The sequence below is a fragment of the Anser cygnoides genome, chromosome Z (genome assembly GCF_040182565.1).
Source record: "Anser cygnoides isolate HZ-2024a breed goose chromosome Z, Taihu_goose_T2T_genome, whole genome shotgun sequence".
Lineage (NCBI taxonomy): Eukaryota > Metazoa > Chordata > Aves > Anseriformes > Anatidae > Anser > Anser cygnoides.
Window position 1 is genome coordinate 18,211,115 of NC_089912.1, and position 17,490 is coordinate 18,228,604.

Below are 17,490 nucleotides of genomic sequence, written 5' to 3' on the forward strand. Positions count from 1 at the left end.
AAGTGCTAGCAGTTACTGAATTAAGTAAGCTAAGGCACTAAAGTTTCAGCATGTAGGAAGAAAAGAAAAATGCAGGAGATGGGATTTAATTAAGCCATGGGATTAGCAGCTTCACTCCCTTGGGAATGAACAGCAGCTCTTCATTCTTCCCTTGAGAGTTTCCATCAGCTGGGGGCTGTGATCATGCCCAGCTCTCTTACACCTGGCACAGAGGACCGCTAGAGAGCTGTGTCTCTGTGGTGACAAGGATATAAAGAACTGGGCTGGTGTTTTACCCCAGATCTGTGATTTAACAAACCTGTCTGTTTTTTCCTGGATTCTGAAGCTGACGGTTTCCCTCCCTGTGCTTCCAAGCTCTGTGTGTGAGAGCTGGGCACCCCATATCTCAGGTACGTTCACTGGGCAGTGTCTAAGCTGGGACATTCTACTTCATCAGGATGGATGTTTGGTTGTGGATAAGGCAAATTGTAGTGCACGTAGCCCCAGCTAATCTGATGGGAGGGTAAAAGCTCCTTCTTTCTGCCCTAATGGGAATAAGCATAAATCCCACTCTGTGTTGGAAAACTGCATCTATCATTAATCTCTGCAGCAGGAGAATGGATGCCACTGACGGTAGCCATCAGTTGAGGTGCACTCGCCTGTACACTCAGAAATGTCTCTGCACAGTGCCCTCAGCCTCTGAAGGAAGGAGAAGCTCTTAGTTTGGGCAGACCTGAGGCTGTGGGTAATCCAGTGTGCTTTTCATTTGGCTCAGATGGAATACCATTCGTCCCTTTCCTTCTCTAATTTGCCAAAGTACTTAATTACATGCTTAATTGAAAACTAATACAAGCATGTCCAACAAATTATTTCAGAAGGATTTTTAGGTCAGGGATGTGCTAACCTCTTCCTCTGAACTTCAACAACAGCTCACTTTATTCTCTGCAGTGCAATTATTTTAATATCATTGAAAAGTATAAAAGCAGCTGAATTTTAAATTGGAAGTAAGTCGTTGTCTCCTTTTTATTTTAATTTTCTTATTTTGAAGCTTACTCTTCTAAAAACCAGTGGTTGCCATTCTATTTATGCCTGTAAAGTAAATTTTAATACTGGTATTGGCACCTGCTCCAACCCCTGCTCAGGTAGGGCCACCCAGAACAGGTTGCCCAGGACCATGTCCAGACACCTTCTGAGGATGGACAGCCCAGGACACCGTTAGCCTTCTTAGGAGCAAGGGCACAATGCAGGCTAGTGTTGAACTTGGTGTCCACCAGGACCCCAGGTCCTTTTCTGTCAAGGTGCTTTCCACCCAGTCAGCCCTCAGCATGTACTGTTGCTGTGGCTGCACTCTGCCCCATCATCCAAACCATTAACGAAGATGCTAAGCAGGACTAGACTCCTGGGGTACACTGCTAGATACTGGCCTTAAACTAGACTTTGTGCCACTGATCACCACCCTGCTGCAAAGTGAACCTGGAAAACTATATTCACTGACTGTTAACAAAGAGAAAAACTGGTCAACAAATTTGATCCCTTTAATCAAAAGCCTGTGTCCTTCTCCCTGAGAAGAGGAAGTGCTCAAAGTGGCCTATGGTGTTTTAAAAATTTATTAGTTTTCTTTAACTAATTATGTCATTTAACATTCAGTCATAGGATGGATAATCAGCTGTGAGAAAATAAATAATCATTTGTCAGAAGGAGAACTTCACTGATTTACACCAAAGGAGCAGTTTTCCTTCTGTATTTTTTGCTGGGTGACAGCCAAAATGCTGCACAGTTAAGCCTTGCTATAATCAAGTGTTTAGTTTTTGGATTATTTTTCAGGGTTGCAGCAGGAGAAATACAGAATTTAAGAGGAAAATGTGGCATACTAATGACATACCAATGTAGATGAGATAAATGTTTTCAGTATTCAGTGTTAGTTTTACTTGCTGTTTAATGTAACTGACTTCTTCTTCCCTGAGGATTAGAGTGTAATCATCTTTGTCAGGCCCAAGCCCAATGTCATCACAGATTTAAAATTTTCACTGCCAAAAGCAGTAGCATGTGGAAAATGTTAAGATTGGGTGTAAAGTCCTTTTTACCTCAAGGGGAAGTTATGGAGAGGGAAAAGGATCATCCCTTGTTTATTGACAGGCTATTTCTATTAGTGCTAATACCATAATCCACAGTATCTACCTAAGAATACGTATCTTCTGTTCAGTTCACTTAGATTTGTCTTTTCTTTGCAGGATAAAATCTTCTATGATCATGTTGTACAACCTGTCTTAAGGGAAGACAATGAAGTAGGAGTTCGATCACTGTCAGAAAATGAAGACAAGATCAAAGGATCATTTTCATTAATTTCTCTGTTTGACAGCATCACGTACAACAAGGTGAAAAAATACAAAATTCTTCCTGATTCTTGTATATTGCGAACTAACATGATACAAAGTATGTTTGAGAAGTAGAGTGGAATATCCTCTTGAATTACAATGCTTTGTAGTTTTGTCATTCAAGATTTGTTTTTGCTGCACACACAAACATATTGGGTGTTGCAAATCTTTCTCTGAAAGAAACTGAAAACATTTTTAATCACCATGAACTACAAAGCATGGGAGTAAACTAACTTTTCTGAAATAGTTTGAAAAAATACTGCAATAATAATTGCAACAATAACTGAAGTTTTCTCATAGCTTGTTTTGTACTTCAGGGGGCTTCTATTACCTGGATGCTTTCTGGTTTTCTGACTGAGAAGTTGTTTATCAAAGCTCTTAATGTAAGTTTGGAAAACTAACATCATCATCTTGATTTATAAGCTTGAAAATGGCAAGTGTACAAAGTACTGTCTGCCCTTCTGATGTTTTTTATTGAACTGTCATGAATTCTGATGCTTCTGCTTGTTTTCCTGCAGTCATATCTGAAAGAATTTTCCTTTTCAAATGCTAACCAAGATGATCTCTGGACCCACATACAGATGGTACTCATTTTATCTTCAGTATTTTGCTCTGGGGTTTGGTGTAGATCAAATGAAGGGTACATACTACTTGCAGAAGACTGCGCTGGATTTGGCTATCCTTAGTGCAGTCTTTCCCTCAAAAAAAAAAAAATTGCTTTGCCGGCTCTCAAATAAACAGAAATGTTTATTTGGCTGCTTAACGGCACTTGAGATCAGTGCAGCCAAGTACAAGGAGTAGAGAAATGAGATGGAAAATTAGGGTCAAGTGGAGTTTTCAGGCTCATGGATCGCCTTAGCCTACATGAATTTGCATAGCCTTTGCATAGCCTTTGCATTTTTTCTGGAGCTTATGTTTTGCCAGATCAAAGAGTGTGATGTTTTGGGCTTGATGATTAAGGATGCTGATATCTCACAGATCCAGCAAAGTCTATAGTCTCACAGTTCAGCAAAGTCCAGGGCAGTAGCTCAACATTTCATCCTTTGCTTATTTTGGCAGAAATCTGAATAAGAAAAAAGGTGCTAATGATAGGTTTATTTAAAAAAAAATACAAACAAGCATTTCCCTATTCCTCTAAAAAAGGCTTTCACTGTGTTACAGAAAAGTCTTAGGTTAAGAACAAGAGTGCCACAATTTCAGATATGCAAGTCTGTCACATCTTCTATGCCAACAGATACCAGTTCACACTGGTTGGAACCCTAGCTTAGTATCTTTTTCGGAATGTCTTTGCTGTTCAGTTTGTATATTAGGCTGTAACTTAAAAATCTCTTGTCTTCTGGTAGCTTTATTTCAGCAAAATTAATAAATTAAGTCTGTCACAGCCATACAGGGGTGTAAGTATATTAACACTAAAAAGAGAAAGGTTAGCAGTCAGGTTATAAGAATGAGAAACGTCTTCTCCAAATGTCATAATTCCTGTAAAGGCTCATGCTCTCAGTATAATAAAGCCAATAACATTCTTTACACATTGATACATTGATTTGGTGCACGATTCAAAGACCAGCAAACTGCTAAGCAATTATTTTCTCTAATGTGTTAGAACAACCCCTAGATTGTTGCTAAAGCAGAATCAGTAAGTACCTGTTTGTCCTCAATCTTTCTAATTCCTGTTTCTCTTGAAGGTTGTAGATGCACAGGATGAAGTTCAGTTGCCAGCATCTGTAAAAAAAATAATGGATTCCTGGACATGCCAAAATGGGTTTCCAGTTTTAACATTAAACATAACCACTGGCACAATCAGTCAGGAACAATTTCTTAATAAAAAGAATGAAAACACCAGTACTGATTCTTACAAGTATGTTTAGTTGTGTCCTTATCGTATGTTTATTCCCTGTTTGTTGCAGGAAACTTCATTATGTTTTGACGATCTGATTTCTTAACTTTTTTTTTTTTTCCCTTGTAGCATGAACTGTAAAGTAAATTTTGTTTAAAACTGGAGTTTGTGATAGTTTTTCAAGTTGCTTGTTTCACTGAAGGTTGCGTTCCTCTGCAGCAGTGACTTCTAGCCACATAATAAAAGGAAGGACATACAGGCCATGAATATGTTTCAGGGCAGGAGTTTTGCCCCGCATTTTCTTCATTCTTCATCTCAGTTGTCCAGACTGGGGACTGGGGACCTACCTGAACCATGTGGCAGCTTCTTTCCAGTTGACATATTTCCGGTATCATCATTGTAGAAAAGACAAAGGGGTTGTTGTAGATGCCTCCTTACTCAGAAAGCACTGAGTACCTGACGTGCAGCTCTAAAGCTCCTGACTGTCAGTGAGCATTGCTGAGTTCCTGGTACTTTTAAAGGCTGTGCTGCATATTTAGATACCTAAAAACAATGATAGAAGGAGCTGTCTTTGGTCATCCACTTGGGAAACTCACGGCCAGAGTTTGAACTTCTGTGAAATTCAGCATTTGTCATGAGCTTTGGGATGTATGGAGAAAGTCCATGAGATGAGTTATCACCTAGGGAAGTATAAAGGGGAGCATAACCCAAAGCATTTTTTTCCTGGCTGCTGTTGCTAGTCATGCAGAGAGCGAAAAGCAAAATTTTGATGAGAACCATAGAGTTTCCTTTGCTTCCAAGCTCCAGGAAATGTAGAAAACTAGTCCAATCAATGTCTTTGGCTATCTTAGATAAGGAGTTCCAAGTTACAAACATCATGTCTGTTACTCTAGTTACAGCAGGAGGCAATACCATGTGAATTTAAGCAAATCCAGGACAAGTATTACAGAATTTTTCATTTTCATTAACAACTTCAGGCTGTCATAGTTTATCTGTTTTCACTGGGAGATTTAGATTCCCTCAGAAGGGAAATTAAAGTCATCAGAATTACAGTTGTATTGCTTGCCTGGAGCCTGTTTTAGTAGGTGCACTTCTGAAAAGAATATTTACAGTCTCCAGAAATAAGGTGAAGTGTAACAAGTGGGGAAAATAAAATTATCACCTGGAGAAGGACAGCCAGAGCACAGGGATGCAGTGATATAAAAAAGGTCTGGCACAGAACAGTCTAAATATGAGTGCCTGTTTAAATCCAGGCTAAAACTCCTTTATCATCAATGAACCTAAGTGCTGATCCAGCATAAGTACCACCACCTGACACTGTTTTGTGTATCAGAGAGGAGAGATGGTAGATGGAAATTCTTGTAAGAACTCATTTGCATTTAGTTTAGCAACATCAAAGAAGTTTTTTGTTTGTTTCTTTTGTTTTTTAAGCAAAATAATTAATTATATTATCTCTTTTTGTTAAGCAACACATGGATTGTTCCTATTTCTTGGATGAGAAATGGATCATCAAAACCTCTAATATGGCTAGATAAAAGCAGCAGTAAGTAATGTATTTGTTCACACATGCTAAAACCAACATGACAAAAACATGCTTAATACTTCTTTAAAAAAAAATACATATTTGAATTGCTTAGGGAGATATTCCACTAAAGTCTACATCTAACTGTTGTGTTAATTTTAATTAAAATAGCAATACATTTTCAAATAAGTTAACACATTTTTCTCTATGTTGCATCAAACTTCAGTTTGTTTTTAATAATATGATAGAATCTCTATTCCTGTTATGAACCTAGATTTCCACAGTAATTTTAATTTTGTCATTTTGTACACAAATCCAAACTTCAAGCTCCTCACGCTTCTTTATTAGTTTTACTTTAGCAGATCCTACTAACATTAAAGCGAGATTCTGAATATAGGTAGCATCTCAGAGTTTGTCTGTGATACATCAGAAAATGATCAAGCTCAAGAAGTAAATATGAAAACTGAAAAAGATTAAAACCAGCTGTGTGAAGAGAAAAAACATTGTTAAGCACGGATATCTGTAAAACCAGAAAATGAGCTTTTTCAACACTGTGTAATTTGTTTATGCAAATTTAATGCAAAAATAATCTTATCAACAGCATAGAATTCCAAAAGGTTTTAAGAGTTTATAATAAAAAAGTGAGTTTATAGGTATCTCCACTCAAATACAAAATCCAGTTTTCTCATTCTAGTGCTTTCCAATAAACATCTGTATTTTTTGAGAAAGAAGAAAAGTAATAATTAGAATGGGTGAATTAGTTTTCTTTGGTAAGTCACCCCTCAGCTCTATCAGACCTTGAATCAGTTACAAGTAGGTGCACAGACTGTTGTGTTCATTGAATGCTTAAGAGCAAAACTACAATACAGTGTGTGTGTTTTTTCACTCTCTGCCCTCTGTTTGCAATGGTCTTACCCTGTTTATTAGGCAATAAGATAGCTTGAGTGATTATTTCACAGTATATGGGCAAATAAATAAGCAATCAGTGGATGTTCCAGTGAGGTGAAAAATCAGAAAATTTATAGGAAAGAAGTGTTAAGCACTGCTTGCTTGGAAGGACTAGTGTTACATGCTAGCTTATATTATTGAAATGACAGCAATTCCATTTCCTCACCCATTATGTGATTTAAGAGCTACAGAAGAATTTATGAAATAAACATTGTGTTGCATCTGCCTGAAGGAACTACAATAAAGTAGAAATTCAGTCTTTAAAATGCATTCCACTAGTATTTGAAAGCCATGTATGAAACTTCCCAGACACTAGACTTCAGCCAAGTGACTTGCTTTCAAGCTTGAAGATTAAAAAAAAAAAAAATCTGATATCGTTTTTTGACTTTTTGATGTAGAGATAAACCAGATGGTTCCTTACAAGGGTAAAAATGTTGAGATATTTTTCAATTCTGCTACCAATTCGCTCCTGTGAGACTGAAATGGCTTCTGGTTGAGAACTTCTATTATTGTTGTGATTCAGAAGTGTTCATGAGCATGGTTTGGGTAAATGAAAATGAGGGATTTGGTATGAAGTACTGGTTTGCCTAAAATTTTGGAATAGCTTCTGCAGTGATATAACAATACATAAAAAAGGAAAAATTCAAAAGTGATGCCGCGTATTTTTATTTTTGCTGAAAAGAGCTACATGGGAGCTGATTTCTTTTACTTCTGAACAGGTTAAATTGAGTCATGAGCTCCAAGCTGTCAGTAACCAAGCACGTTCTTTCACAGCTGTGCTATACAGTGTTAACAGCCTGTCCTGTTGGTTTAAGGCTTCTCTGGCAATGTCTAGATACTTATCTTCTGCTAATACAATTGCATTGGTCTCTGGCAGGTAAAGACACAATCCCTGAGTGATGCACATCTGTTCAGTGAATGGCGAAACACAAGCAAACCATGCTGCTGCGGTAGAACATGTTTCACTTGGCCTGGGGGTGTAGCTTAGGAATGGGCTGCATCTCTGAGCATAAGTCTGCTATCTTAGATGCATCTAAAAGTCCTTCTGATGATTAGCAGAGCATCGAAATAGTATATGGAAAACACTGCTAGTGCCATATCCTAGCCACCATGGTCTTTTAAATGCTTAAGTTAGTAACTGTCATGTGTGACATTTTCCTTTTGTTTTATTTGTGAGAATGACTCAGGATGAATCCTGTAGTACTTGCTCTGTCAAAACACACAGTAGTCCCTGCCTTCTCACCAATACTGATTTATTGTGTTATGAGAGTTTGCCATCTTCTTAAACCAAGCTGATCATACCCAGTTGAAGCAGAGTCTGAATCACCTTAAAGCCTTCAAGGCTGCTCTGTTCCCTCACAGTGCCCTGTAAGCTATCAGGAGCAAATAATCAGACAAACACCTAATGTAGGCAGTAGTGAAATGAAACAACTGAAAAAAGGAGACTTTAGGATGTGATGTAACTCAGCAGGACTACAGGACTTTTATTTAAAGTAATCTTTTTCAGTTGTTTGCCTCTCACATAAACCTAGCTGTTTTGTTTTTCTTGATCACCTTTTATATAAATTCTAGTAGGCAGCTGTTCTGTTGGGTACTGAAGGTTGTGTTTTGGAGGAACACTGGGAGCAGCGGGTGTGTCAAGGGTGCATGTCTTGGTATGTGGAGGTATTGAATCATAGAATGAATCATAGAATGACTCAGATTGGAAGGGACCTTAAAGATCATATAGCCCCAAGCTGTTTACTTTTAGATGACCTTACAGAACTCTCCAAACTGATTCTCCCACTCTACTCTGCATTGGTGTGGCCTCACCTCGAGAACTGTGTGCGGTTCTGGGCAACACAGTGTAAAAAGGACATAAAACTATTAGGGAGTGACCAAAGAAGGGCTATGAAAATGGTGAAGGTTCTGGAGGGGAAGACATATGAGGAACATTTGAGGTCCCTTGGTTTGTTCAGCCCAGAGCAGAGCAGGTTGAGGGGAGGCCTCATGGCGGCCTGCAGCTCCCTCACGAGGGGAGCGGAGGGGCAGGCGCTGAGCTCTGCTCTCTGGGGACAGCGACAGGACCCGAGGGAACGGCATGGAGCTGGGACAGGGGAGGGTCAGGCTGGGGGTTAGGGAAAGGTTCTGCACCCAGAGGGGGGTCAGGCACTGGGACAGGCTCCCAGGGATGTGGTTACAGCACCGAGCATGCCGTAGTTCAAGAAGTGTTTGGACAACGCTGTCAGACGTAGGGTCTGATTTTTGGGTGGTGCTGTGTAGAGTCAGGAGCTGGACTCAACAATTCTTGCAGATCCCTTCTGACTCAGCATATTCTGTGATTCTGTGATTCTATGGACTGCCTACTAGCCAGTGGTTTAGGAGAAGCATGGGTCTTCAGCCCGCCTTTTGCCATCTTCAGAGTGCTCAGTTCCTGAGGGGTCAGGTGGATGTTGAAGTTATTCTTCTGTGCAGAGCATAGATCACAAATGCACCTGCTTTTGTTGATTCTCATTGTGTCCAGCCTCAGACCTCTGTCACAGGGGATCATTGAGTCCACTGTTCATAAATGCAAGAGAATTTATCAGGGTGCATAAAATAAAATAATACTTTTTAATATCATTTTACAGATTTTTTTCCTGAAATGCAAGTGTCAGAATCAGAATATGACTGGATCTTGCTAAATGTAAATTTAAGTGGATACTACAGAGTGAACTATGATCAGTTAAACTTAAAAAGATTAGTACACTTGCTTGAAAATGATCCAAAGGTAAGATCATATTTGTTTTTTTAAAACTTATAAATTGGCTTCTTTCCATGTATTTCTTCTTGCAGTTCTTACCAGTAATCACTTTGATGAAAACCTGGAACAACAAGAATTCATATATATCACATAAGAACAAATGATCCACCATGGCATGACTAAAGTCACTGGCAGACTTCCATAGTGGAATAGGAACAGGCCCAAGTAGTTTCACATAAGCATTAAGTTGAAAAATAGCATACATAAGATGGCATTCTGTCTTGAAAGTTGTCTTAACGACTTGTGGATCTTCCAATATCTTAAATTTGGCTTGAAGATTTATCAGTGTGAATGTATGACTAAGCTTTATCTGCTGTTAGGTAAACACGGAGAGGAAAGTTAGGAGAAAGTTTTTATTTCCACATTTCCTCAAAGCACTGTATTTCTGCCAATGAAACAGCAACAACAAAAAATGCATCTGATGGAGTTTTTGGGTGTTTTGGGCTTTATGTGTGTGTGTTGTGTGAAGAATGTTCTGAGAGGTTCCAGACAGTACTACCAGGGCTCTTTTAGTCCTCTGTAGACTATACAACACAGAGGAGATTTCATGTCACCTCTGACTTGCCACAGCATGGGCTGGACGTAAATGAGGCATAGAGCAACCCATCCATACTGCCATATATAGGGTTGCATAGCATTTAATGTTTCCAAGACCTAGAGTGAGAGAGAGGCTCTGGTAATAATATCGGTTCATTGGTTTTGATAACAAAGCTGAGAAAGTTTAAGCTTTCTGAGTCTGGGGCACACACTAGTAATGTGCAGTCAGATGACTTATCTGGGAGGTCTGAATACGAGGCTAATCAGAACACACAGGTGTGACCAAGCCTCTCTGTGGCACACTGGCTTCTTTTTTCTAAGCTTTTCTTTCACAGCAAATCTAAGTCAGAACGAACTGCTGACTTGGAGCTGTGCTTTGGTACTGGTTGGTGCTAAGGTTGGCTAGAGCAGCAGCCAAGCCTTACCATTATGGAAACAGGGAGAAGATGAAGAGGGATCAGCATGAGCTGTAGGCAGAGACTCACCCGCAGTCCTTCCTCAGTAAGGTAGTTAGTGACGGTTGTCAGACACTCCAGTCTGGACTAATGTGAGTATGTATTCTGAATTGAAGCTTCAAAAGGAAAAAATGTGCCAGAATGATATAACAAGGCTATTTTTAGGGAATGTACAGTTTCTTTATTTTAATTTCAGAATGCAAAGAAGAAGGTCTTGAAGTTCCACACATAGTGTTATGCAGTTGTATATTTATATATATATATAAATGCTCCTAAAATCACATAAACAACTTCATCTTAAAATACAGGATATGTTTTAATATGTTTTGTAGAAGATTTTGGCTTAGGAAAGATGTTAGGGACATGTATTACACATATGAAACCTAGTACAGTTTTTTTTTTAATTCTTAATGATGTGTTTAGATCTATTAACACTGTATTGATGCTTTCCGCAGGCTATTCCTGCTGTCAGCAGGTTCCAGCTCCTAGACGATGTTTTTGCATTGACACAGTAAGTATGTTTTGCATATGTCAAAGAAACTAATTAAAGTACATGATTTCATTTAGCATTCCTGTTTCTGCTTCTTTCATTCCTATCCATATGTGCCTCATAAGAACAACAGATGGTTCAACAAAATGGGAGGGTATGAAATATTCACTACATTCTTCTGTCAGTGTTGAGTGATTTTCAAAATTTCTTTTAAAGTGTTCCATCTCTTAGCAAGTATTTTAAATGATGGCACCGTCATGAATGTTTTAGGGACTAACCTAGATTTGTTGTAATAGAAAAAAAAAGTCTGAATGAAGATAGTGAATTTTCCTTTTCTTAGTTTATTCTGGGGAACAAACAGCTGTGCTGTCCTGTGTCACTCATAGTACCTCTTTCATTTCCTCTGCTGGTGGATGAGTTCGTCACTCACGTCTTGGCAGAAAAAGATCACATGGTACTTGCACTGTGGGTGCTACAGTTCTGTAGAAAATCACTTTAAGATAACCCAATTTTACATCAGTTTTCCTGTCACTCTTCCCTCCTTCTGAAAGGTGGGCAGTTCTTAGAGGAGGTTCATGTTTAGAGGCTGCAGGACCATGCTGCTGGAGAGCTCAACAGTACTGTGGGAAGCCAAAGACATAATAGTCCTGTGTCTCAGTCATACCAGAAATGCCCAAACCATCAGACATCTAAGATGTGGGAGGTCACCTAGGGAGGAGGTGGCCAAAGCACACTGCCACCCTTTGAAGCCTGTGGAGGTGGATCTGGGAGCAAGAAGTCAAAATTACCTTTATTCCTCTTGTAAAAGTGTCCTTTCTCATAAGAGAGCTCAAGCCTGGCACATAATATGGAGAGTAACTGTGAAGTATTGAACTATGGTCCTGTATAGGCATGCTAGAAGTGTTTCTGTTCTGGTGGATTGGGGCTTGATTTTTTTTTTTTTTTTTTTCTGTGGGAAAGAATGGTTTCCATGCTAGCTTCATGCTAAGGTACAGAAATGCCATGCTGAAATTGCTAATCCCTGGGATAGTGTGCATGCGATTTAAATTGTTTGACTTTTATAATGATGTTTATTCCATGAAAGAACCTGTACTGCAACCTGTACTGTTGTCTAGCAGTAAAAAGATAAATGTGTTAGAAGTGAAAACTGTGTTTTGTTTTTTTTTCCTGCGTTTTTTATCTAGTGAGAATGACACGTGCTGTAAATGTGCTTAGACCTAATCCTGCAGACACAGCCACAACTGAATCTGCATGCGGCTGTGCTTACTGCCATGATTGCCCCATTACTTGGATAGCGGCATTGTGCTCTGCAATAAATGGGTGGAGAGTTAAGCTCTTAAATGATGAACCATTGTTTTACATTTATTTTAATTTTCCAGTGTCTTCTCCAGTTCACTCCCCACCCTGTATCATCAGTTTCATAAATAAACAGATATTCATGATAGATAGTTAATGTGAATAAGTATGCTCAAATATGAATGTTTTTTATCTTCAAATAGGTTTGGATATATTCAGATTGAAACAGCACTTGAACTAACAAAGTACCTTGCCAGAGAAGATGAACTCTTCATATGGAATGTGGTATTGTTAAATCTAGTGCCGGAGAATTTGGAAAGTACTCTGAAAAACTATGAAGTATATCCACTTTTAAAGGTATCTCATTTTTTGTTAGCAAAGATACTAGCCCATTTAAATAAAATAAAGACTAAACCGAGTGCTTTATAAATTCTCATGAAAGTAACAAGTATGATGGGTCATAGTTCTTATAATTCCCTTTGCATTACTTTGCCAACTTCTTTAAATATGAGGTTCTTATTTGTACATACTAGTAAATGATGAACATCACTACATTATGAATAATTCTTACTATAAAACAGAAATATGTTCACATTCTTAATATTAACTTTGATCTTAGGGTTTTGTTTTGTGCTGTTTTTGTAAAACTGAGGATCAGGAAAATCTACATGGAAAGTAGGAACTGGCTTGGGAAACTAAATGAGATGATTCTTTCCTGTATTTGTTACACGAGATGGTATTTTCTTATTTATTTATTTGACTGCTATTTGACTGTACATTTGTTTTAAGTGCAATACCACAACAGTGATTCTCTTAAGTTCTTAAAGTGTAGGCATGTTTAAAATATGTGAGAAGAATATTTTTCTTTTGAGAACTTTTTTTTTTTCCATTTTTTTTCCCGGCTTATTCTTTGAGAATGAGCATTTATTTTGTTTGTACTGAGATCAAAGGTGTTTGTGATGTGAAATAGTAACTTCCCACTTTGAATAGTACAAGTGTGTTGAATTTTATGTAGATTATTTTATATACTTCATTTTTAATGTGCTATATTGTCAAGAAATGAATAGTGGTAAATTTTTAGGATAAATCAGAATAAGTAGAGACAAACACAGTGTAATAAAAATATGCATCTACATGAAAATAATTTTTCTTTCCTTTCTTTTAAAAGAAATACCTTTTAAAGAGAATGTTGCCAATATACCATTATTATGCAGGTTTTATTCGTCAAAATGTTGATGCTTTGGAACCTGACTATTTTGCACAGTAAGTATTCCATTTTTCTCAGAAGTTTGGACTGACATGATTGGATCTGATACACTGTAGTTCACTTTTATAAATTTAAATAGAAGATAGAGAAAAATGGTCTAATTTGAATGCAACTGAATTGTTATCCTTACTGTCCTTATGTGTGTGTTACTTGTGATGATACTTCTAATGAAAATGCAGTATCAGGGTTGCTTGGGATATTCTTAGTGTATTTAGTGAGCATAAAAGATGATACCTTAATGATCTGAATGGTAGCTCTTGTTTATTGGAGAACAGGTGCAACACGCTGCTGCTATTTGGGGAAAATCCTGTAGCAGTGAACTTCAGATGTGATTTATGGATCAATCACTAGAGCTTAAAATAGTCCTTTTTGCATTGCAATTGAAAGCCACAGTCTTGACTGTCAGAATGATTGAGACTAGGTGCAACTAGAGCAACAGTGCTATAAAGCACACATAAAGCTAATAAATTTTAGAGTACATGAGTAGCCTCACTAATATCCATGACTACTGATGTCAGGAATCTGTTATTAGCAATTTCCTTTTTTTTTATATTTTATTAAACTTCAAGTACCTTTAGTAGAGGTTCTCCTGGGTTAACAGCACCATGTGCAAAAACTATGGTCACGCACAGTTTGAGTACTCCAAATGTGGAATACCTATATTTTATTCTTGCTATTTTGGCTTCCCTTCAAGAGTGTATTTGGAAAAACTTTTTGCAACAGCATGCTGGTTGGGTCTCCAAGACTGTTTGGACCTGTCATCTGAACTGTATACTAAGTGGATGGACAACACTCAGTACAAGTAAGAACAATGATGAGGTGTGCATGTGTAACTGAGGTGGGAAGTTAGTGGGCTATTACATGGGGCAGGCAGAGAAAGAACACTGCTCATTCTCCACAGACCTACAGAATTTGAGAAAAACAAACAAACAAAAAACCATGTCAAGACAAGAAAACGAACATAAAGCCTCACGACTTCCCCAAATCCCAACTTTATATTGATTTCATAATTACTGCTTTTTACATACAATTTACAGACCATAGTCTGTTTAGCCTCATAAGAGATGAAGCTCAGATTAGGGCTTAAATCCCATACTGTCCAATCCCTTTTTCACAGTACAGCCTTCGGGGCATCACATATACTGACTCAATTTCTAGGCTTCTCTAAGTAGTAGAGAGTGAAGCTATGTTTGTATGATATGGGTTCATACCCATATCATTTGATGGGTGAACCCATCACATCATTTTGCATGTTCTGTATTTGCATGAACAGGTGCTGGGATGGGCTGCCAGCTCTTGTGCTGAGACTGGAGCTTAGTGGCTAGGTTTCAGCTTTGTGAGAACGGAGTCTGGGCTCTAGCAGGATCAGACTTTCTGTATTAGAGTATTGCATTGTTAAAAAATATTACAATGTATTGAAATTCTTATTCTCTTTTCCTTCCTTTTTTTTTTTGATTTTTTTCTATGCAATAATCATATAGTATTGGCACTGGTGAGTGAATATTTAAAGTTTATTTCTTCTTTTTATTTGTTATAGTGGTAAAAGGTTAATGTTTTGGTTGTTAGTCCTGCCTCTGTTGATATGTGTGACTGGCTAGCTGAACTGAACTTGTATTTGTATTTTTTATTAGCCTTTTAGTGACCACCGTCATTTTAAAAAAAAAAAAAAAAAGTACTTTGGAGATGAAGCAAAAAGTTTAAATGGGCTAAACACATTCTGGTATGTTCCAGAAAGAACGTTTGTACTATCCCACATTAACAGCAAGAATGCTATTCTGAGCTCTGAGACTATTTTCAAAATAGTCACCCATTTTCCCCTGTTAAGAATACTCAAAATTAGTTTTTGCTGATGGAATTCTATATACCTTATCTGAGTTCAAGAGCTGACAAGTCTAAGAAATATTAGCTGATCTGGTTTTGTATTACATGGAGGAAATTAATTTTGCTATCTTTTTTAGAACTAAGATAAGTTCAAAGAGACTTGACAGCATTGAACTTAGCATGGCTAAAAATGTGGAGAAATAATGCAATTATGTGTTTTATTAAGTGAAAGAAATCACACTTTAAGGAAAAAATCGTATGAGATAGGAAACTTCTTAGGTTTCAAATGACAAATTGCAGTTTCTGTTCAGTTAAAGAGGAAGCTCTTCATATGCTGGATAGAAGGGGAATAGGGCACAATACACTTTTGACTCATACTTCACAGAAAAGGTCCCTTTATGTTACTTTATGTTACTTGTGCTCATATGTTCTCCATTCTGAGAGCAAAAGTCCTAACAGCACACACGCGAGCACCAGGTGTGTTACCATACCCTGTAGGATCCCCACATCTGTGTAAGTCAGTAGTGCTTCTCCTTTTTACATAAGGTAATTAGCTTTCAGCTGAACATTTCCAAAGAGTTCCTGGCCTTGCAGAACTTAACTAGACTTGATACGATGCATTTTTATCTGTTTGTGTGTGTGTGTGTGTAGGTAAGTAGGTAGGTAACAGGCCAAGAGCCATGATTCCCATCCAGTTTCTCAGTTTAGCTAATTTTTTGCTTATACTGAAGTAGACCTCTCTAAAGTAGTGTTGTAAAGTAGTGTTCTCTGTTGCACTCAAAGGTTATGAAACCACAATGTCACCTCTGCAGAAGCTCCAGGAAAATGGCAACACCTAATGCACCTTCTTTCCAAAAGTTTTTTTGCATCTTCCCCAAGAAGTACAAATTAGAGAATCCTGGAAGGCCAGTAATCTCAAACCACACAGCTATTCTCAGAAAAAAATACCAAGATTAATAAACCCCATCCCTCAGCAAGCATAACCCCAAACTCCAAATTTCCCTTGTGCCACAATGGGCTTCCTCTGTGAACTATACAACATAAGTGACTTCAGGGCCACCTTAGTTGTCACCAGCCAGTAAACCAGTGTCCCATAGCGTGCTGCCTGTACAGCCTGCCTTGAATAGCCAACATCAGAGCTGCAGCCAAAAGATATACAAAGCTTATCTATTTTATGTTCACCCTCAATGGCTTTACACTCAATAACCAATGTATTCTTCAAACTAATAAAACAGCTGCAGATATCAGAATAGCGGTATTTTAGCCAAGGCAGTTTTTCATGAAGCATCTTGAAAAGAATAGTTTAGCTAATCATATACCCTATTATCACACATCAACCTACTGTGGCCTCTTTCCGCTAGATTATGAAATGGTTATTAAAAACATTGCTAGACCCTGTAACTCAAATAAGATCCAGAAGAATTCCTCACAAAAACATCCCTTATCTTAACATAACCACTCAGTTCCAGCAAGTATCAATGTTAGTGGCAAATTCCCTATGCTCCAGCACATATCCAGATAAAGCATTCCAACACTTTCTGTTATGCCAGTAAAATCTCCCACTCCCAGCAGGGCTATCAAAATCCCTGCAGCTTGCATTTTCACTTCTCAACAAGTGATGTCTATCATCCAGAACACCCGTCTCTCTCCCTAACTCTCACTAGACCTTCATAGTTTACGAAGTTTATAAATTATTTGTGTCTGCATTTTCCTTTGAATATTGCTGTCGTATAGCCTTTCCTCTGACTAATACTCTCTCTGTTTTTGCTGGTATTGACTCCATTTTCTCTCTGATTGCCTAGTGAAACTCAGAGGATTTTTTCTTAAGTCATATTTAAATTTGAATTTTCTGCTTCTGGTTTTGTGCCTGAAGAATGGCTTTTGTGACCAGAAACTTGTTTTCTTTTCCAAGTCTACCTCCTGATGTAATGGAAAATAGTTTTATAGCTCTACTTACCACCTTGGTCTTATCTAATGCTATGCAGATTAACAGTATGCTATTGGGAGGTTAAAAGTTTGGTTTGTAGCAGTGAGACACATTCTTATACCGGGAATTAGTTCAAAATAGCATTAAAGCATTTTTAGATAGCTTGCAATAGTAGAGTAGTAGACATGTTGCTAATACTGGAAAGGGTTGATGTGTTGTAGTGTTAAGTGACACGTCATTGCCACAAGAGAAATTTT

The 17,490-nt window shown here is 38.0% G+C and overlaps 1 protein-coding gene and 1 long non-coding RNA gene across 4 annotated transcripts in view; one reads left to right on the forward strand and one right to left on the reverse strand.

Moving 5' to 3' along the window:
• LVRN (laeverin) overlaps positions 1–17,490 on the forward strand; it is a 42,889-nt gene that overhangs the window by 16,428 nt on the left and 8,971 nt on the right. Inside the window, exons 7-16 of one of the 2 annotated variants that reach the window (XM_048052122.2) lie at positions 2,211–2,354; positions 2,672–2,737; positions 2,873–2,938; positions 4,037–4,209; positions 5,655–5,731; positions 9,268–9,407; positions 10,888–10,943; positions 12,422–12,575; positions 13,387–13,481; positions 14,180–14,287. In XM_048052122.2, coding sequence (XP_047908079.1) covers positions 2,211–2,354; positions 2,672–2,737; positions 2,873–2,938; positions 4,037–4,209; positions 5,655–5,731; positions 9,268–9,407; positions 10,888–10,943; positions 12,422–12,575; positions 13,387–13,481; positions 14,180–14,287 — 1,079 coding nt within the window. The remainder of the gene's footprint in view (positions 1–2,210; positions 2,355–2,671; positions 2,738–2,872; positions 2,939–4,036; positions 4,210–5,654; positions 5,732–9,267; positions 9,408–10,887; positions 10,944–12,421; positions 12,576–13,386; positions 13,482–14,179; positions 14,288–17,490) is intronic. The other variant, XM_048052127.2, reaches the window with a different exon arrangement.
• The window catches only part of LOC106047879 (uncharacterized), a 55,486-nt gene that overhangs the window by 5,662 nt on the left and 32,334 nt on the right, over positions 1–17,490 (reverse strand). For both annotated transcript variants that reach the window (XR_007159437.2, XR_010827901.1), the window contains exon 2: positions 3,996–4,073. This is a non-coding gene — a long non-coding RNA (uncharacterized lncRNA). The remainder of the gene's footprint in view (positions 1–3,995; positions 4,074–17,490) is intronic.